Below are 19,797 nucleotides of genomic sequence, written 5' to 3' on the forward strand. Positions count from 1 at the left end.
CCAGTCCCAGCTGTCCCATAGGATTAGGGGAAACCCCACCATAAAACCAGGCAGGAGCTACCAAGATTTCCACAGTGGGAATAGACATTGCACACACACAGCCTCAGATACAGAAGTGAGGATCACCTTGGGGTTGTCAGAATTGCTTAGAAAAATGCTCAAGGTACTTAATTGTGACCATGACTGGAAGACTTCAGACTAAATAGCCTTTGGGAGCTAATCAGAGACAAGAGGTGCTTTATTACCCACACACATATGTTTAAGGCCTCCCCACCATATCCCTCCCATGTGTGCACCAACCTTTACTTCCCTATCAGGACAAGCTCTGACTTCCACCACATCCCTTTTTTCCCAGCTCATTCCCCTCCCTATGTGCTCAGGTATGTGGGGCCTCTGATCCCCTCTCCAAGCACTCCTTTCTCCTCCTTTGATCCTCTGAGCATCCCTCCCTTCTCCTTGCCTTTTGCCAGATCCCTGTCCCAGGCCAGGGGTCTCCCTGCCCAGCAAAGCCCATAGCACTATTGTGCATCCAACATAAGCTGCCCCAGGAGCCAGAGGAGCTCATTAATCACTTTTTATTTCATTTCAAGCACTGCACATAATGTGCCATAGACAAAATCCACCCCCAGGTGCTCCCAGCGCCCCTGTGCCCTGCCTCGGCCCCTGCCCATGACCCAGCACTCACCACTGCCAGGGGGAGGCCAAAATGAGTTACACCCACCCATCCCCCCGTGCTCCCAGGCACCAGGACAGGGTAGCATCAGCCCCTTGGTGCCAGCCCTGCCCCTGCCCCTGTCACCCAGAGTGCCCCGCACCAGGGTAAGTGTTCACTTCCAAAGCCACGGCATCGGGCCCTGCCCGTTCCCAGCACCGCCGGCTCCAGACCCCATCCCCAGCTGCCAGGGCTCAGCAGAGCATGTCAGCCTCCGTGGGCAGCGGGGAGCACCTGCAGGGAAAGGATGAGGTTGGACTGTCAGGGTGCTGATCTGTCCCAAAGAAGCAGGAGCAAAGGCTCAAGGCTCAGCTCAGCCCAGTAGGTATCTGGAGATAATTCCCAGGGGGGATGGAAGCAGTGAGCCCCCAGTGCTGTCTGCTCCTGTTCCCCTGGGGATCCCCAGGAGAGCCATTCCAGGCAGTACTCACTCAGCCATCTTGGTTGCCAGGTGGTAGACAGTCTGCTTGTCCAGGTAGCGGCAGAAGAGCAAGACAAGGTTGCTGGGCAAGAAGAGAGGCTCTGCCAGCGAGGCTGTAGGCAAGCGTGACAGCTCCTGGGACATCAGGTACACCGTGTCCGTCCTGGGGGCACCAGCACAGGGGGTGAGCACTCCATGGAGCAGTGTAAGCCCTCCCCCCAGCTCACACAGTCCCTCACCATGCCTCGAAGTCCCCTCTGCACGGCTTCAGCGGCACATGTGAGGACAGCAGCCTCTCTCCATGGCTCAGTAGGGAATAGAGCAAGGAGATGCCAAACTGCAGGAAAGCACCAGGAGTGTCACAGCCAGCAGCAGTGGCACCCCAGGGACACAATGAGGCTCAGGACCACATACCTGGTTCTTCAAGGCCATGGTGAGGGGGAGCTCCGAAGACTCAGGTAGAGGCCGGGTGAGCTCCTGCAGGAGCTCGATGAGTTTGCTGAAGGTCATCTCACCCACCACCTCATTCAATGGGTTGTAGAGCAGGGGGAGAGACTGGGAAGGGGAGAGCAGGAATCTAAGATCCTTTGACCAGTCAAAGCCTCATTCCCATCCCAGCACTTGGAGGGGAGGGTCACTGCCACCAGCACTGCCACTGGCTGACTCCTGGAGGCCCTCTCCTCCCCATGGATAGGAAGAGGCTCCTGTCTCATGCTAACCTCACAAGACAGCCCTCCCTCCCCCCCCCCCCCCCCCCATTGCCCAGGTTGCCACCCCCAGCAAGAACAGAGGAGGAGGGAGACAGCTCAGGTCATCCCTGCCCTGGCTGGTGGTGCTTGCCTCATCCAGCATGTCCTTCTTCATGAGGAAGGGCAGGTGGTAGGTGATTGCCAGCAGGATCTTCTCCCTTTGCTCGCCAATCAGGTGGGGCAGCAGCCGGGCCACAAGCTTCTTGCCCTTCCGCACACACAGCAGTTGCAGGAATTCATCTTCTGCCTCCCTGGGAACAAAGGCTCCATTGGCACAAATCTCAAAGGACCTGGAGCATCTCTGTCTATCCAAAAGGACCAGCATCAGCTCCACTGGAGGACAAGATTCACAGGCAGGGTCAGCACAGGCTGCAGTGATACATGGAAGGAAGGACCCAATCCTCCTGCGATCCAGACCTGCTCATCAGTGACCATCTCAGATCCACCAGGACATGCTGCCTGCTCCCTTTCCCACAGCACAGACTCACTCTTCACTGCTGCAAGCCCTGATTTTCAAGGCTTGGTAGATACTCTTCACTTTTTGGCTCTTCTGCTCCTGTCTCTGGGACTGTTGCTCCCCCAGGGACATTTTCTGTTGCACCTCCTCTACTTCCAGCAGCTGCAGGAAGAGCTGGAGAAATGACACAGGGTAAGGAGAAAGCTTGGACATCTTCTACCCAACTGGCTATCCAGGACCCTGCCTAGGTAGACATCACCTTAGAGAAATTCCTGCATGGAAACAGAAAACCATCTTGTCCTTCCCCAGATCCCTACTCACTCACCTTCTCAATCCTGTGTAGCGCCCGCAGCCGGTGGGTCCCTGCAGCCTTTGAGAGGGTAGAAAAGAAGGCACAAAGGTTACAGCCATCCCCAGACACTGCCACCAGCACTGGGCCAGCTGCTCCCTGGGGATCAGAGGTGACTTCAGGATACAGAGCAGTCCCATGGGGAAACCATGGTCAGAGCCCAGTCCCACCCCTTGGCCAGGCACAAGCTGCCACTGCTGAGGTGGTACACCTCCTCCAACTGTGTGCCCCATCCCACTGCTCAGGGCAGCTCCTAAAGCAGCACTCCTGGCAATTCAGGGCCCCAATCAGCCCAGCTTCCTTTCACCTACCTCCTCCTCTACAAGGGCGTGGTGCACAGCATCAATGGCCCGGCGAGGGCTGTAGCAGGTGGACACTGTGACCTGGCCCAGTGACCCAGCGATGCGCACCACTGTGGAAGAGTGGGAACATGGTGACAACACATCCCAGAACTCCTTGCCCAGCCCCTCACCACCTGCTCCAGCCCCTCACCAGAGTCATAGGTCTCCACTTTTTGGATGAACGGCGTGACCAGCTTGGGGGGCTTGTTGCGCCTGCCCAGCAGTTCCTCCTCCGCCTGTTTGCGCTCCAGCCGGTGGTAGTAGGTCTGTAACAACAGGAAAAGTCAGGAGTCCCCTCCACCAGTCCTGGAGGGTTTCTCCAGCTCCCAAAGCCCCACCCTGAGGGGAACAAGCTGCAGGTGCTGCCAGCAGGAGCTCACCTGGTAGTAGTAGTCATCATCAATATTCTCACTCTGCAGCTGCATCATCTCCACCTTGACGACCCAGTCCTTCTCCTTGGAAGTCATCAGCCCAGCATAAGGGTCCACTTTACGGGACCACAGCTTCTTGGGGGAGACACTGGCACAGGAGAAGACCTCAGCCCACTGTGACCACCCAGAGCCCCCCTGCCCTGCACCCAAAAGACCCCCATACCTCTGCACCTGCCTGCCCTGCCGCTGCATCAGGATGCGCTGGTGCTGGGGGTGCAGCTGGGTCATGTGGCTGGGTGTGCTGCAGGGGACAAGGGGAGTTTTGGGACACCTCCAGAGTGAGGTGACCCCAAGCTGCTTTGTAGGGCCCCTCCAGTCCCACCCCAACATCCCACTCCTGCTACCTGAAGTTCAGCTGGCCCATGGCTGAGGGGCTGAAGAAGAGAGCAGGGTCCAAAGAAGAGGACATGGGCCTGAAGTGCATGCCCAGGGGCCGCGGTGGGCTGCCCACAGTGGAGGACCCAGGCTGGAAAGGGGTCGGAGGCACATACCCTGCTGTCTGAGAGGGAGAGAGGAGATCAAGGGTCTGAGCCTTCCCCTCTGAACATCCCAGAGGGGTCAGCCAGCTCTGTGCTGGCTTCTGGTTCCCATTCCTCTGGCAAAGTGCTACCTGCAGACACTGCCACTCTCCTTATCCCCTGCCACTCCAGGGCCACGGCAGTGGCTCAAAGCTCACCACGTTACCTGGTTGGGAGTGAAGACTGGAGGGGGTCTGCAAGCTGGCAGGAAGGGTTGAGGAGAGCACGGGGAGCGAGGAGATATCAGGGGTGCCTGGTGCAGAGCAAGAGACAGGAGGTGTCACTCAGACAAGCCTGTCCTTGAGGCTGCACCTCCAAGGAGGGGAGGCAGAGAAAGAAGGGATGCAAGAGTACCCCCAAACCTGTTACCTGCGGGAGGAAGGCCCGGGGGAAAGGCTTGGGGGACATCAATCTTAAGTCAGGGCACTTGAGCCGGGAAGACCCCCCATAGCCCCTCTGCACAGGAGAACCAAGGAAGTTGAGAGCCATGTTGGCAGATGGTGGAGGTCTCTCCAGGACCTGGAGAATGGCTTTATCCTGTGGGGAGGAGGCAGCAGCAGGTGAGAACAGGGCACAGCTGGGAAAGGTTTAGCTCCCTCAGCAATAGTCAGCTCACTAAAACCTTTGGTCACTGCTCAACCAAGACCAGCTGGGCTCCCACGCTGGTAGTGTGGAGCAGCTGGAGACTCATGGGAACACCCAGCTTGGGGGTTCCAGTCCCCCCAAACTCAACAACTTTGCCTTCAAACCCAGGCTCTGCTTCGAGTGGGCACTTGCAGCCTTGGCACCCAAGACACATCTGGGCCCCCCCAGAGCCATTTGGAGATGCCCCAGGTGTCCCATATTCCCTGTGTGGCCCTTGTTCCAGAGTAGTGGGGAGCCCTTAGACACTTCCTGAAGGGCTAGCTGGAGGTACCCACCTCCAGCATGAGGTGGCGTGGGACACTGCCAGGGCAGGAGCCCCACATCGTGTGGTCCATTGCCAGCTGGAAAACAGGGAGGTGTTGGCATGAGGCAAGTGAACAGGAGGAGAGAGCAGGGGACACCACAGGAGCCACTCTGCCTCATCACCAGATGGGTGGGGACATTTTTACCATGTCCTCCTTGCCAAACTCTTCCCAGCAAGTCCCAATCCCACTGTCCAGCACCGCTGAGTCCTGGCTCTGCAAGGAAAGGGGAGTTAAAGGTCTGCCTCCCTGCCCCAGTGCCCTCTGTGGGGCAGGACCCACAGGTGTGGGGATGGAGTGGGGAGCAGCAGGACCCCCCCCCATCCTCTCACACATCACCTCCAGCGTGGGTTTGCTCCGCACAGCTCTCATCACTGCTGGGTCTCCCAGTTCACTGGGCTCCTCAAAGCACTCCTGATCTTCCTCCTGTTCCTCAGTCCCCAGCTCCTCTACCTCTTCCTCCAACTGAGAGTTAACCTGCTCCATCTCTGGCTCCATCCCACCTTCCTCCTCAGCCAGCTCCTCAGCTGCTCTTCCAGTTGCCTCTACCAGTGCTTTGGCCACCTCAGGGCTTATCTCCGGTACCACCAGGAGTTTTGGGACATCCTCCTCTGTGGAGTCTCGGTCTTAGAGGGGGGAAGCAGCGCACAGCAGGGTGGGTGAGTGCCTAGGCAGTGCCCACTAGGGTGTCTGCTCCCCCCGAGTGCTGGCAGGTTTCTCCAACACCAGGACTCCCCTGAGGTCTTACCTAACCCAAAAGTCATCTCGTTGTACAGGTCGAGCTCCTCATCCTCCTCAGCCATCTCTTCCAGCAGAAGTGCATCTTCCACCAGCAGAAAATCCTCGATAATCTGGATTTGGAAGCAGCAGATTCCTTGCTAAGGGAGAGGTAACCCTAACCTGGTCACAAAGTTGGGGGGGGGCACCCAACCTCCCCCTCACTCTACTGGTGGTGCCAGGCAACCCACAGGGCTCACAGCTAGAAAAGGGAAAAGCAGGAGCCAGCGGCACTGCCAGCGAGGACAGGACCCGCAGCTCAGCCTAGGGACGCTGCCGGCACCAGCGAACGCCGGCACGGAATGGCACCAGTGCGGCTGGGCTGAGACACCTTTAGGCTTCAGAGTGAACACCCGCTACAAGGGCGCGGAAGAGTATCCCACCAGCACCTCCAGGGCAGAGTCTGCTCCGAGACTGACCGCGCCGGGGAGCGCCAGCCCCGGAGAACGAGCACCGCAGAGGGAGCGGGACGCGGCAGCGGGCAGAGGGTAGCGGAGCAGGGCAGGCACTCACAACGCGCTCGCCGCCCTCCGCCATCCCACGGTGCCGCCGCCGCTGCCTCCTCCCGTTCACCCACCCTCCGTCCGTCCCGGGTCCCTCTACGGGACCACACTGCCCCCACCGCCGCTTTTATGGGCCGCCCCCGCCGCCCCGGCATGCGCCTGCCGTACAGCATGGCGGCTCGCAGCGGCGTCCTGCGCCTGCGCACTGGCCTGGCCGTGCCCCCGCAGGAGGAAGCCCTGGAGCTGGGGGAGCAGTGAGGATGGAGAGGTTCAGGGACCGTGACCCCACCTGCGGCTCTCGGAGCACAGAATACCCCAGCCCGGCTTTCCCCACTGCCGCCGTCGCTCCTTGACTGCCATGCTGTTCTCAGAGCTGATATCCTTCTGAGGAGTTACGGAAAACTGGTGGGATGTGGTCTGTCGGGATGGAATATTCTGGTAGATAACACCAAGCACAGATGTCAACATGAACACTATAAATTTCTGTATCCCACAAAGCATAGCGTGCTGCCCTTATCCCCCTGAATTATCCCCCTGAATTATCCCCCTGAATACCAGGAGCACCTTGGTCTTGTCACCCACTCCCGAATAATTCTCCCAATATTCTGTTAGTAAAAGCAGAAATGTCCAAAAAGTTGAAGATTTGGCTGCTCTAACCAAATCATTGTGGCTTTTAATAAACATCACGTGGAAGAGTTGTGCTTCTCTTTACTGGGAAATTCTGACAGGTGGTGTGGGTTACAGTAGAGTCATTTGGGATTTTCATCCCAAAGGGCTCATGGAAAGGATCCATGTCCTGCCATCCTCTCCCCAAGGCGAGGGGAGTGTTCACACGGGCAGAGCCAGATTCACCCGTGGGACGGCTGGACTGGGGTGGTGACTCCTGCTGTGGTGACCCTAATAACAACTCTGCCACCGATGGAGCACTCAGGGATTATTTCTGCCAGAGCCCTGAGATCCCTGATAAGGCTCTGGCCACAGCTGCATCTGTTTAGCCCACACAGAGAAAAACATGGAGTGTTTTCAGCTGTGTGGCTGGCACTGCTCACTGAGTAGCCAGCAAACCCAGCAGGAGCTGGGCCAGTGGGAACTGATAACAAGTGTTTTCAAGATTTTCCTTTGCTTGGCCTCTCCTGATTTACCTGCTGCTTTTGGAGTGTTCTCCATACATGCTTTGGTAATTAAATTTGTGTTTTAATGAATTGCATTAAGAGGTGCATTAAGAAAGCAGGTCCTAAAGGGACTTGGTGTTTTGGTACTTATACCATGCTGCTGTTTTTTCTCTATTAGCAGTGATTTTCTTTTCTCTTCCCTTTATTTTTCTTCCAAGCAGCACTACTGGGACACCACGCAATGTCATTCCTAGCCTCGATGGGCTTTGGTGCTCACAGTTCTTCTGGAGGAGACACCAGAAAACCTGGTTGTTTTGTGTTAGAATTCTCATGTTTTATGTCAGGGAGTCTCTGCTGTGCTCGAACAACAGTCAGTTTCTCACCCTGCAGTGCTGGAATGAGACATTCCACACAGGTTTTGAAAGAGGTTAAAAAAGGAAGGTGGATGGCTTGCTTCACTATAGGCTGTTGGTGTAATACCTGCCCTGGATGCAAAACCTTCTGCAAGAGGTGACTTTTACCCCCCTTAAGTTGGTAAAGCTCTCTGTGACCATCAAGTCAAATTATTCCTCCAGCACTGCCAAAGCCACCACTAACACATGTCCCCAAGTGCCACATCCACAGGGCTTTTAAATCCCTCTAGGGATGAGGACTCCACCACTGCCCTGGCTGCCTGTAGCAAGGCTGGACAGCCCTTTCAGAGAATAACTTTTCTCCAAGATCCAATCTAAACCTATCCTGGTGCTACTTGAAGCTGTTTCCTCTTGTCCTCTCCTTTGGTCCCAGAGAGGAGAGCACAACCCCACCTGGCTGCCCCCTTCTGTCAAGGGAGTTGTAGAGAAAGAAGGTCCCCCTGAGCCTCCTTTTCTCCAGGCTGAGCCCCTCCAGATCCCTCAGCTGCTCCTGGTGCTCCAGCCCCTTCCCCAACTCTGTTCCCTTCCCTGGACACGCTCCAGCCCCTTAATGTCCTTCTTGTCGTGAAAGGCGCAGAACTGACCGCAGGATTTGGGGTGTGGCCTCAGCAGTGCCCAGCACAGGGGACGGGCGCTGCCCTGGGCCTGTGGCCATACCGGGGCTGGTCCAGACCAGGTGCCATTGCCCACCCGGGCTCACGTCCAGCCGCTATTGCCCGACGCCCCGGGGTCTCCGCCCAGGTCTCTCCCCCCACTCAGCGCGGAACTGAAACCGAAAGCGCTTCCAAGCTGGCTCGCATAACCCCGGAGCTCCCGTTCTGCCCGGAAACTGATGACGTAGCGGTCGCTCCGCGCCACGATTGGCCGTGGGTTCCGAAGCCTATAAAAGGCGGAGTGTGGGCGCGGATGGGGCATTCCGGGAAACGGCGGGGCAGCGAGGAGCGGCCATGGCGCGGGGGGCCCTGGCTCTCGGTGTGCTTGCGCTGCTGGCGCTGCTCGGCCTGGGGACGGCCGCTGGTGAGTGCCTGGGGCGGCGCGAAGGGTCCTGACGGGGGTGAGGGGCTGCGGGGTCCCGGCGGCTCCGGGTTACTGTGCCCGGGTGGGTGGGCGGGCGAGTGTTGGCATCGAGGCGATGCCCACGGCAGCCCCGCTTCTCATTCGCCCTCGCCCCTCTCTCCAGAGTCGCCGAAGGTGGAAGTCTACGCCCGTTCACGCGCCGAGGAGGGAAAGGAGAACATCCTCCACTGCTTTGTTACTGGCTTTCACCCACCTAAGATTGACATCGAACTCCTGAAGAATGGGGATCCCATTCCCGACGTCAAGTACGGGGACTTGTCCTTCAACGAGAAGTGGCAGTTCCAGCGCCTGGTCTATGTGCCCTTCACCCCCACAAGGGATGACACCTTCTCTTGCAGGGTGGCGCATTCCACCATGCCGGCGCCACGCATTTACCGATGGGGTATGCTGTGCCTTCCCTCCTGCATGCTGGAGCTCCTTGCTTTATATCCATGCTGTCTCTGTTCCTTTTCCTGGGAAGCAGGGTGTTGTAACGGAGTTGGGCTTGAATGTCTTGTGTTAGAGATAGACAGCTGACTTGGTTTTAGCTGAAAAGGCTGTTACATGTACCTGTGAAGGATTCAGGGAGGACATGCGCTGCTGTTAATCCACAGGCATTTGGTGATGCCGTGTCACTTATCTCTGCCTTTGTGAACTTAACTAGAAGACGATGGGTCATGCAGTGAATTTTTACTTTATATTGTGTGAATGTAAAGAAGGACACAGCGGTCAGGGCTGATGGTGTTCACCTAGCCTCAGGTACAGCTGAAGGCAACTCTGGTTGCCACACTGGGGCTGTTTCCAGGGGGAACCTTGTGGGGACAGGGAACAGGGGTGCCATTAGCCCCCAAGTCTAATGCTCTGCACTTCTTTCCTGCAGAACCAGACTTCTGAGCTGTGTCTGGGATAATCCATGGTGAGTTATTCCCATGCTGCGTGCCATGCCGGTAAGGGAAACACAGACCCATTTCTGTAGGGAGGGGGGGTTTGAAAAGCGGAGGAACAGAAGCAACCACACCCAAAAAATAGATCATATTTGGGACACAAAAAAACCTCTTCCCACACCCTTTCTGCCCACTATTTTGGTCTGGTTTTGGCCATCCCATGCCTACAAGAGTTATTTGCTCCAAAAAAAAGGAGAACTTTCAAGAAAGTCTTCTCTGCATGTCGTTGCTGTGTCAGCTAGGTGCCACAGAGAGTTGTCACAGGTCCCCTAGAACTCCCTCAGGCCCTGAAGTGCTGTTTCCTGTCAGGGGAGGAGCAGGAAGTCACTGTACCCGAGATCCCTCAGGGTGGGTGGCCGGCTGGTTAACCCTGTGGCAGGGCAGCACTCTGTGGGATTCATGAGGCACAAACCAGAAACACTTTTGGGTTTATTTACCAGTGTCTCAATCTGAGGGCTCCAAGTTCTTCAAACTATCTGTGTGTAACTGATCTGGATGTAGCAATGGGGAAATTCTAGTGTAACACTTGATAGGGAAAAGAAACTGAATATGTGGCTCAGCTGATGTAACCCTGGTTGAAACAGCGTAGTTCTGTGCCCTCTTAGAGGCTGGATAATGATTAACTGTTCCTGGGAGAAGCCTTGACTCGACATTTATATGAAATGCCCCAGGTCCTGCAGAGCAAGAGAAAGTTGTATACAGTCACTCCTCTGGTTTGTCACTCACCTTTGGGCAGTGGGGGTGTGAGCCTGGCCCCAAGGCAGGGTCTGGAACGTGCTGTGCTCACACAGCACCATGGCTTCGGTTGGTGGGACATTGGTGAGGGATGCCAAGTCTGGCTGGAGGTGGGACATGGGTGACTTCACTGTGGTCTGGGGGAAAAGGATTTACTGAGCTGGCATGGAAAGAGTTGAGAGCAGGACAAACTCCTTGCTGGGGTGGAGAACAAGGATCCTCTTGACTTGTTGAACTCTGAACTCCACCAAGGAGGGGACAGAAAAAAAGTTTCTGCAGGATTTTTACCTGAATCTCACTGGAAGGTGGTTCTGCAGGGATGCTGCAGTCAGACTGCTCTGAGGAAACTGGTTTTTAGTCCTAAAATAATTGCAGTTGAAGGTGTCACTAGAGTGACTAATGTCAATCTACTCTCTCCATGCAGATCTGGAACATTCTTCTTGCAAGTGAGAGTCTTCTCAAGCTTCTGTCCATTGTTCATCATAGCCACAAGACTGATCAACTTCCTTTCAGAAATTCGCTAATAAGCCTTGTTAACAGTATCACTTAGACACAGCATCAAGGGAGCCCTGCAGGCTTTTTGAACATGTCGCTAAAAATGCCCCCATTACTGCTTATAAAACAATGGTAACTCTTCACTGCTCAAAATTTTGCAGGATTTTTATACCTTAATAAACTGCTAGTCCTTAAAATGTTTCTTCAGAGTCATTCGACAAGCTGATTTCACAGGCTCTGATGGCCTGTGGGTGGATATGTAGCCTTGGTGGCATGATGGGCAGTTGTGCTTTTCTTATCCCACTGAGAAGATGCAAGAGCACTTTTCCATCAATAGAGAATTAAAGATTTTTTTTGCTCATGTGGTATCTGCCTGTCTGGAGGTTCCTGTGTGGCTCTGAATGGAAAGCACAAGGTTTAAAAAGGGATGAAGAACCTTGGAGATGCAGGGTGGGACACAGAAGGAGCGATGACAGGGAATGGTGTTCTAATGGGGAGAACTCTGGAGATGCATCTTGGAGTGTGTGGTGTAAAGCTGAGCCTGGGGGAAGTAGATGTGTGTGTTGGTGAATTTCAGTTCTGGTTTTCTCTGTGCTTGAGCCCATGGAGAAGTGCAGTTGAGGCCAGTCCTCTGTTGTACTGTGGGGGATTGATGACGCTACCCAAAACCAATGCTGCTGCCATCAGCTTGTTTTTATTTTATGAAGAAATCAGAATGATTGCTTGAGGAATATTGTATGCAAATGGATTTAACTAGTATCACATGTATGGGATCAAGGGTTCCCGGTGACTCGGGGTATCCCATGTCTCTTCTTGGGTATATTAAGATTTGCTGTGATGGTGTCACAGAACATACACTTGAGATTTTTGATGGATGTTGCCTTGTTCCATAGCTATTTTCATTCTAACTTTTTTTTTTTTTTTTGTTAGGGATTAGGAAAATCCAGGCTGTTGTAGTTCCAACATTGACATGGTAGCTTGCTGAGGGGCAGGGCCCATTATAGGGATCCCTTTGGGTTCATCAGAGGGGTGCTCAAGGCAGGACAGGCGGGGCTGTCATGGCTGGGCAGTTGTGCACAGTGCTCATCTCTCAGCATGGGACAGCAGGACACAGCTCAGCCCGCAGCGCCAGATGTGCTCTGGTAACCAGGCAGCCCCAGCGGTGCTCCCTGTGTGAGAGAAGGTGGCCTGGGAGAGGGAAAAAGGTTTCAGCTTCTCTCTCAGAGACCCCAGTGGAGCAGCACAAGGTGCTGTGTGAGCCCAAGGAGCTGTGGGACATGTCCTGGCCTCCCATAGATCATGAAGGGCCACCAAAGTGCTTTCCACCACCTCAGCTCCACCTTTCCTATCCTCAAGAGCACCAGAATAATTGCTGGGTAACCACTCTGCCAAGAGAGCTTCATCCTAATTAGGACAGGAGTGGAGTCGACTGCAGAAACTGAAGATTCAATGGAGTCAATGTGAAGTGACCCTGTCTCCAAAGGACACATCATCTTCCCACACTGGGGACATCTGCTCTGATTGCATCTGTGGGATTTTTCTGTTCTTAAGAAACATTTTGATGGTTTACTCAAAAATCCCCTGTCTGTGGGAGACCAACACATGCCCACACCAGAGGCTGAATTTCTTTAAGTGCTGAATTTCAGGACTATGACCAGAAATACTTTCTCTGTTTTATCCAGCATCCTTGGGGTTCTGAGTACTCGGGATGTTGCTGTGCTGCTGCTGCTGGCAGCAGTTCCCAGAGGCTGGGTTATCCTGAGGGATATCTTGGGAAGCTTCAAGCATGAAACAAGCCTCATTTGTGATTTATGAAATAAAAGCAATTTTTCTACAAGCAGTTTCCAGAATCAGCAAAATGCACGGGTTTTTCTGAGAAAAGCTTCTAGGAGAACAAGATTCGAGTCCAGCTCCTAACTCTGCACGGGACACCCCAAAACCCCACCCTGTGTCTCAGAGTGTCGTCCAAGTGCCCTTTGAGCTCTGTCAGGGGCTGCCCTGGGGAGTTGTTCCAGTGCCCGGCCACACTGTGGGGGAAGAACATATCCCTAATAAGCAGCTTAAAGCTCCCTGACGCAGCTCCGCCGGGTTTTCCGAGCGCCGCTTCCCCTCAGGGCGGTTCCCGCCTCCTTCCAGCCCCTCAGGGCAGTTCCCGCCTCCTTCCAGTCCCTTCAGGGCCGTTCCCCTCAGGGCTGTTCCCGTCTCCTTCCAGCCCCTCAGGGCGTTCCCCTCAGGGCGGTTCCCGCCTCCTTCCAGCCCCTCAGGGCGTTTCCCTCAGGGCTGTTCCCGCCTCCTTCCAGCCCCTCATGGCCGTTTCCCTCAGGGCGGTTTCCCTCAGGGCGGTTCCCGCCTCCTTCCAGCCCCTCAGGGCGTTTCCCTCAGGGCTGTTCCCGCCTCCTTCCAGCCCCTCATGGCCGTTTCCCTCAGGGCGGTTTCCCTCAGGGCGGTTCCCGCCTCCTTCCAGCCCCTCATGGCCGTTTCCCTCAGGGCGGTTTCCCTCAGGGCGGTTCCCGCCTCCTTCCAGCCCCTCAGGGCTTTTCCCTCAGGGCGGTTCCCGCCTCCTTCCAGCCCCTCACGGCCGTTCCCGCCCTCGTCTCGCCTCAGGGCGCCCTCACCGCGATGTTCCGCGGTCACCGCGCTTGGTTCTCGCAGAGCGTCAGCCCGGGCCCGCGGGGGCTGTGGGGTGAGGGGGCCAGAGGACAGCGAAGTCCAGGGGAGCCCCGGGGCACAGGGCTGGCAGGAATCCGCGGGGGAATTGGCAGGGGCACAGCCCTGTCACCGCTCAGGGGGAACTAGCAGGGGAGCGCAGCCCCATCATTCCTCGGCAGGGCACAGCAGTGGGGACACAGCCCTGTCACCCTTTTGTGGGACTGAGACCCACACAGCAGAGCAGAGCATGAGTTTGGCCAGTCCACGGTGCCGCCGCACTGAGAAAAAGCCCTGAACAACCCTCAGGGGAGCAATGGGAGTCCCACGGCCATGGGGAGCTGTCACAGCTTCCACTTCAGGGCCCATGTCTGCGGCCCCACAAGCAGCTGTCCCCAGCCCAGGTCACCCCGAGGTGGGAAGCCCCTGGATGCCCATCCTCACCTCACTCCCTGTCCCCTGCAGCAGACGGTGGTGGGACAGTCGCCCACTGGCTGGATGCCGACTACCTCTTCAGCAGCGACGCTGCCCACCCTGACACCCGCAGGTGGGCAAAGGAGGCTTTAATGTATTTAGTGAAAAGCATTTCATGGGTACCGACATCTTGTAAAAGTCAAGGGTGTGTTTTTAAAGTTATGGCATGGATCTGCCAGGAACTTGCTGCCCAGTGGGGTCAGGAAAACTCACACCCACACTAAGCTTTAGATAGATGGCATAGAGAAAAACCATCCATTTGTTGAGAAGGGCTTAACTGTGATCTAAATTAAATTAATTGTGCTGTTTTCTTGCTGGATGTGAATTATCAGCTGGAAAATCAGCATCTAAAACAGAGGTGATACAATTCCCAAGGAAGGAACCTACTGCTAAAAAGCCAGTGTGAATTAATGCTAAAAGGAACCACTGAGGTAAAAATGGACGGAAAAGGGCTGAAATACTTAATTTAAAAAAATAGAGGCCTATGGAACATTTGTACATATATAAGGAAAGTCCTAAGAACCTTCCTCACTTCCTCAATATCAGTGAATATTTGTATTTATTCATTACTTAGTCATGTAAACATATGTATGGGAAAGGATGCGGCCATGTTTCTTTTAGGCTTTGCTAGGCTGAACTAAGTAGTTTCTTTTTGACACACCAGTGCTTAAAACTGGCTTTGAATTTTGTAATCTTTCAACCACCTCTTCCAGCTAAGCGAGGGGAATTTCAGTAAACACAGAATAACAACTTTTCTTCTGCAACAACATGCTGCCAGACCAGCCAGCTCCCCCAGGGGAATTCTGGATAATTTTTAAAATATGTACATATAGTCAATGTATGTAGTTAGATAGTTCCTTGTGAAAAAATATAATCAATTATACACATCCTTAAACCCAGCAAACAAGATTTAATTCCCCTCTAAGGAGGACAGTGAGGGCTGGAACACCCTTCATCTCCACTTCCTTGCTCAGCTGTGTGAGCAGGAACCAGTGTGGTGAAGGAAAATTGTAGAAAAATCCTGTCTTTGCCCTCCCCAAAGCAGTTTCACCTCAAGAGCAGAGTGGGACTGTGTAATCCCTAAAAATACATTTACCCTTGTCCCTCCTCCATGCTGCCCCTGGGAGGTGCTGGCAGCTGGGACTGTAACAGAACGTGACTGGTAGAATCTCACAGGTAGAAAATCACAGAAAATTAGGTGCTTTTGGCAAAAAAATCAGAGCAGACAACACCCCTCTAAATGTTTTGGTTTTGGTTTGCTTCCAGGTTCTCCTTTGGAAACCAACTCTCTTTCTCTCTTCCAGCATACACGAGAGTCTCAGTTACTTGGAGGGCAGAGCCACGGTCTTTCACTCCTGTTACCTCTCAGTGTGTGTGAGCACCCGAGCTGGAGAGAGGCCCTCGGTGGTTCTGGGCCACTTCGTCCTGCCCCCTGCCTGCCTGCATGAAGGTCAGGCAAAAAAAAAAAATAATCTGGGGATATTTTCCCAGGGAAATCCCCCATGAGTACAGCCTTGGTGCAAATTAGAACTGACAGTTACTTGTCTGCAGGGAGGGACTTTTCCTTTTTGCTTGGGAGTGGCTCTTCCTCCCAGAGGGCAGAGTATGCTCCATCTGTTATTGCAGAATGGGCTTGACCTTGAACATTCCCAGGGATGGGGCAGCCACAGCTGCTCTGGGAAACCTGTGCCAGGGAAAAACCTCACAGGGAGGAGTTTCTTCCCAGTATCCCATCTAACCCTGCCCTCTGTCAGTTTGAAGCCTTTCCCCCTTGTCCTGTCACTCCAGGCACTTGTCTCCAGTCCCTCTCCAGCCCCTGGAGCCCCTTTAGGCCCTGGAGTCTCCCTGGAGCCTCTTCTTCTCCAGGTGAGCACCCCCAGCTCTCCCAGTCCGGTTCCAGAGCGAAGGGGCTCCAGTCCTTGGAACAGCTCCATGGCCTTCTCTGGACTTGCTCCAACAGCTCCACATCCTTCTGCTGTTGGGAGGAGAGCTGGAGGAGCACTGCTGCTCCTGAGAGGGCCAGAATCCTCCCCTCACTTGCTGCCCACACTGTGGGACAAGCCCAGGACACATGGCCGGGTCATATCCATGAGCCTCTCATCCACCAACATCCCCAAGTTCTCCTCTGGGCTGCTTTCAATCCATCCTTGCCCACCCTGAATTTGTTCTTGGGCTTGCCCTGGCCCAGGGGCAGGACCTTGCATTTGGGCTTGTCCCCAGAGGCACCTGCAGGGCATCACACTGGCAGCAACTGCCACAGTCCTGTTTTTTGGTGCTCTCACAGTCACTGCTTTTGTTGTTGTCAGAAATCAGAAGGAAAATTGGCCGGTTTATTTGGGAGAAGGCAGATGCCCTTGAAGAACAGGTAAGATGAAAAATTTGTACTGCACATTTATGTGCTGGAGGACGAGCTTGTGCTGAGCAGGGAGCCTTCCCAGGAATTTAGGGGAAAAAATAGCTTATATCATTTTTAGGAAAAGGGGCAGACAACTCAGAAAGCATTTAAAGACATCCTTAGGTCATGCAGAAAGAAGAAAATCAGAGAGGTGAAAGCTCAGTTAGAACTTAATCTGGCCACCTCTGTAAAGAACAATACTTTTATAAATATTTTATTAACAAAAGGAGGGCCAAGGAAGACCTCCATTCTTTATTGGAGTGTCCATCACCAAAGACTAGGAAAAGGCTGAGGTACTTAACACCTTCTTTTCCTCAGTCTTCAACACTAAGACTGGTTGGATCAGGAAAAACATCCCCCTGAGCTGGTAGACAGGCATGGGGAGCAGAATGGACCCCCAGAAATCCAGGAGGAGGCAGTCACTGACCTGCTGTGCCACTTAGATGCTCACAAGTCCATGGGTCTGGATGGGATCCATCCCAGGGTGATGAGGGAGCTGGAGGAAGAGCTTGCCAAGTCCATCATCTATAATAAGTCCTGGCTCAGTGGGGAGGTCCCAGATGACAAGGTATTAATGTGACACCCATCCACAAGAAGGGTTGGAAGGAGGATCTAGGGAATTAACAGACCTTTCAGTGTGACCGGTGGCAGGGAAGGTTATGGAGCAGATCACCTTGAGTGCCATCACACAGCACATCCAGGAAAACCAAGGGATCAGACCCAGCCAGCATGGATTTAGGAGGGGGAGGTCCTACCTGACCAACCAGATTTCCTTTCATGACAAGAGGACTCACCTGGATGAAGGAAAGGCTGTGGATGTGCCTACATGGACATCAGCAAAGCCTTTGACACCATTTCCCAGAGCATCTCCTGGAAAACGGCAGCTCACAGCTTGGACAATTGGTGTCTGGTCACCAGTGGTGTCCCCCAGGGATCAGTGTTGGGCCCAGTCCTATTCAAATCTTTACTGAAGATCTGAACGAGGGGACTGAGTCCACCATTGGCACATACACAGGTGACACACAGTTGATTGGGAGCGTGGTTCTACTGGAGGCTAGGAAGGCTCTGCTGAGGGACCCGGACAGGCTGGATCAACGGACCAGGGTCATTTGTATGAGGGTCAACAAGGCCAAGGTCTGGGTCCTGCACTTTTGCCACAATAACCCCTGCAGAGCTAGACTTAGATGAGTGGCTGGAAAGCATCCCAGCAAGAAAGGTCCTGGGAGTGCTGATCAGCAGCAGCTGAACATGAGCCCAGGTGGCCAAGAATGCCAGTGGCTCCTGGCCTGTGTGGCCAGCAGGACCAGGAAGTGATTTTTCCCCTGTTCTGGGCACTGCTGAGGCCCTAACTTGAGTGCTATGTCCAGTTCTGGACCCCTCAATTCAATTCAAGGACATTTTGGAGCTGAGGAGGTCCAGAGAAGGAACTGAGCCAGGGAAGGGTCTGGAACACCAGGAGCAGCTGAGGGAGCTGAGGGGTTCAACCTGGAGAAAAGAAGGCTCAGAGGGGATCTTCTGACTCTGCACAACTCCTGACAGGAGGGAGGAGCTGGGTGGGGGTCAGGCACTGCTCGCAGGGACCAAGGGACAGGATGAGAGGGCACTGCCTTAAGCTGCACCAGGAGAGGTTTATGTTGCACATCAGAAAGAATTTCTTCCCAGAAGGGGTGATTAGGCACTGGAATGGGCTGCCCAGAATGACTGGATGTGGCACTCAGTGCTCTGGTCTGGTTGGGAAGGTGGTGATTGGTCATTAGCTGGACCTGATGGTCTTTTCCAACCCAACTGATTCTGATTCCTTGTGCTTGCTGTGCTGTGTCCCTCCCAGCACATCCTGGGGGGGGACAACACTGGAAGGATTGTCTCCCTTGCCCAGACAGATCTAGTCTCCCGGCAGTGTGCTGTTCCAGGGATTCCAATTGCCACAGGCTGAGCTCAGCCCTTTGGTGTGGTGTTTTCCTATCCTAACCCACTCTCCTCTCAAAGCAACTTACCAGCACTTTTGAAGCAGAAATACCCTTAGATTTAAAATGTAACTCTGAATTATGCTTAAAATCATGAACCCTAAAAATTCACACACTTGGAGTGCATCCCAGGTGCTCTGCAGGTGACCTGGGGCACAACTGTAACTCATTCTTGTGCTGATATTCACAGCCCAAAGAAAATCTGACAGAGGAAACAGAAGCAGCAAGAAACTGCTGTGAGGAAGAACCAGAGGAAGAAGTGCTAGACCTGGCTGAGAGGTATTTTCCTACCCTGAGTGGTGGGATTTGGATGCACCCCTGATTCCAAGCAATCCTAACACACAGGAACTAACAAACAGAATTTTTTCTTCCCTCCTGATACAGCAGTGAAGAAACAGACTCTGAAGCACCTGCCCAGGGAGAATTTCCATACCGTGCCCTCCAGGAATACCCGATAAATAACATGGTGACAGGTAAATAAATACACCTGAAAGGGCTGCAGATGGGGCAGATGGAGCAGGGACTCAGCGAGTCCATCTTCCCCCCACAGGCTATGCCTCTGCACGGGACATGAAGAAATATGAGGGGGAACTCCACGACTTTATCCCCGGCACCTCGGGATATGCAGTGTACTGGGTTCAAAGCAAATTTAGCATTTACTGTGAGAAGACCAAAATGAAGAGGAAATGGTAAGGAACAGGTGGCTGGAGCAGCAAAAACTTCAATCTAAGAGCTGCCAGATGATTTATATAAATTATCTGACTGCAGCTCAGAGCATTCAGTGTGTTATTTAAGTACTGGCTACAGTTATAGCAGTATTTGCTTCTTTAGGTAACTACTTAAAGTAAATTTCACAACAAACATAAATATAGATATTTCTCCCCAAAACATACATACTTGCTTTTTATTCCGGGACAGGGGTTGGTGGTGGTTTAAGCTGTGTTTTAACTAGTTTAAACAAGTGTTCCTTGGAGGGACATACGAAGGTCTCCTTACTTTCATTTAATCAAGGAATTTTAAGACTTTTCCCTTTCATTTAAGCACTTGGAAGAGACCAATACAGTTATAAAAAGCAACTTCCATTGTAGTACAGCCTGATGTCTGGGCTGTCCACTTGGAAGAAGCACTGGAAAACCTAGGATAGGCTCCCACAAGCTCCAAGGAGCCACCGCAGCTGTTCTCCCACTGCCCCAAAGGAAGGAGAGCCTCTAAAATAACAGCTTTGCACCTCACTCCCCAAACCATCAGGAAAGAACCCAAAAAGATGCTGGCACACATGAAGGTGTTGAGTCCTCTGCATGCTCCAATGTGGCACCCCGAGAACCCACCCTCCCTCATCCCTTAGGTGTCTAAAGACC

At 53.7% G+C, this 19,797-nt stretch overlaps 3 protein-coding genes and 1 long non-coding RNA gene across 6 annotated transcripts; 2 read left to right on the forward strand and 2 right to left on the reverse strand.

The window, feature by feature from the left end:
• Nucleotides 1-891: 891 nt before the first annotated feature.
• Nucleotides 892-6,378, reverse strand: PATL2 (PAT1 homolog 2). The gene is given in 20 exon segments (XM_068204266.1): nucleotides 892-946; nucleotides 1,144-1,296; nucleotides 1,373-1,470; nucleotides 1,548-1,688; nucleotides 1,974-2,133; nucleotides 2,371-2,513; nucleotides 2,665-2,709; nucleotides 3,000-3,100; nucleotides 3,181-3,295; nucleotides 3,410-3,548; nucleotides 3,624-3,701; nucleotides 3,805-3,959; nucleotides 4,145-4,249; nucleotides 4,252-4,515; nucleotides 4,899-4,964; nucleotides 5,073-5,141; nucleotides 5,265-5,551; nucleotides 5,674-5,776; nucleotides 6,216-6,287; nucleotides 6,289-6,378. Coding segments are annotated over 20 exon segments (2,424 nt in total). The 3' UTR covers nucleotides 892-906.
• Nucleotides 6,379-8,595: 2,217 nt separating this feature from the next.
• On the forward strand, nucleotides 8,596-11,296 carry B2M (beta-2-microglobulin). The gene is made up of 4 exons (XM_068204271.1): nucleotides 8,596-8,747; nucleotides 8,911-9,189; nucleotides 9,667-9,702; nucleotides 10,890-11,296. Exons 1-3 carry the CDS (start codon nucleotides 8,678-8,680, stop codon nucleotides 9,678-9,680), a joined length of 363 nt encoding a protein of 120 aa, XP_068060372.1. The 5' UTR covers nucleotides 8,596-8,677; the 3' UTR covers nucleotides 9,681-9,702; nucleotides 10,890-11,296.
• Nucleotides 10,973-14,047, reverse strand: LOC137482094 (uncharacterized). Its single transcript, XR_011003873.1, has 2 exons — nucleotides 13,576-14,047; nucleotides 10,973-13,162 (listed from the first exon to the last, which is right to left on the reverse strand). It is a non-coding gene; the product is annotated as an uncharacterized lncRNA (long non-coding RNA).
• TERB2 (telomere repeat binding bouquet formation protein 2) lies at nucleotides 13,552-19,329 on the forward strand. Of its 3 annotated transcripts, none has more exons than XM_068204269.1 (7): nucleotides 13,552-13,643; nucleotides 14,072-14,153; nucleotides 15,385-15,530; nucleotides 16,387-16,445; nucleotides 18,630-18,718; nucleotides 18,827-18,912; nucleotides 18,990-19,329. In XM_068204269.1, exons 1-7 carry the CDS (start codon nucleotides 13,580-13,582, stop codon nucleotides 19,130-19,132), a joined length of 669 nt encoding a protein of 222 aa, XP_068060370.1. In that variant the 5' UTR covers nucleotides 13,552-13,579; the 3' UTR covers nucleotides 19,133-19,329. The 3 variants fall into 3 exon arrangements, with proteins under 3 accessions (XP_068060370.1, XP_068060368.1, XP_068060369.1); XM_068204267.1 differs by having other exon boundaries at nucleotides 13,553-13,643; nucleotides 18,824-18,912; XM_068204268.1 differs by having other exon boundaries at nucleotides 13,555-13,643; nucleotides 14,075-14,153; nucleotides 18,824-18,912.
• The last annotated feature ends 468 nt before the right edge of the window (nucleotides 19,330-19,797 follow it).

Source organism: Anomalospiza imberbis, chromosome 13 (assembly GCF_031753505.1).
Source record: "Anomalospiza imberbis isolate Cuckoo-Finch-1a 21T00152 chromosome 13, ASM3175350v1, whole genome shotgun sequence".
Taxonomy (NCBI): domain Eukaryota; kingdom Metazoa; phylum Chordata; class Aves; order Passeriformes; family Viduidae; genus Anomalospiza; species Anomalospiza imberbis.

Excerpts from the sequence above, each read along its gene's own strand:
- B2M (XM_068204271.1), top strand. The coding sequence starts at position 8,678 with ATGGCGCGGGGGGCCCTGGCTCTCGGTGTGCTTGCGCTGCTGGCGCTG. Across the intron at positions 8,748-8,910 it reads CGGCCTGGGGACGGCCGCTG|AGTCGCCGAAGGTGGAAGTC; the intron begins GTGAGTGCCTGG and ends CCCTCTCTCCAG.
- TERB2 (XM_068204267.1), top strand. The coding sequence starts at position 13,580 with ATGTTCCGCGGTCACCGCGCTTGGTTCTCGCAGAGCGTCAGCCCGGGC. Across the intron at positions 14,154-15,384 it reads GCCCACCCTGACACCCGCAG|CATACACGAGAGTCTCAGTT; the intron begins GTGGGCAAAGGA and ends TCTCTCTTCCAG. Across the intron at positions 16,446-18,629 it reads CAGATGCCCTTGAAGAACAG|CCCAAAGAAAATCTGACAGA; the intron begins GTAAGATGAAAA and ends TGATATTCACAG.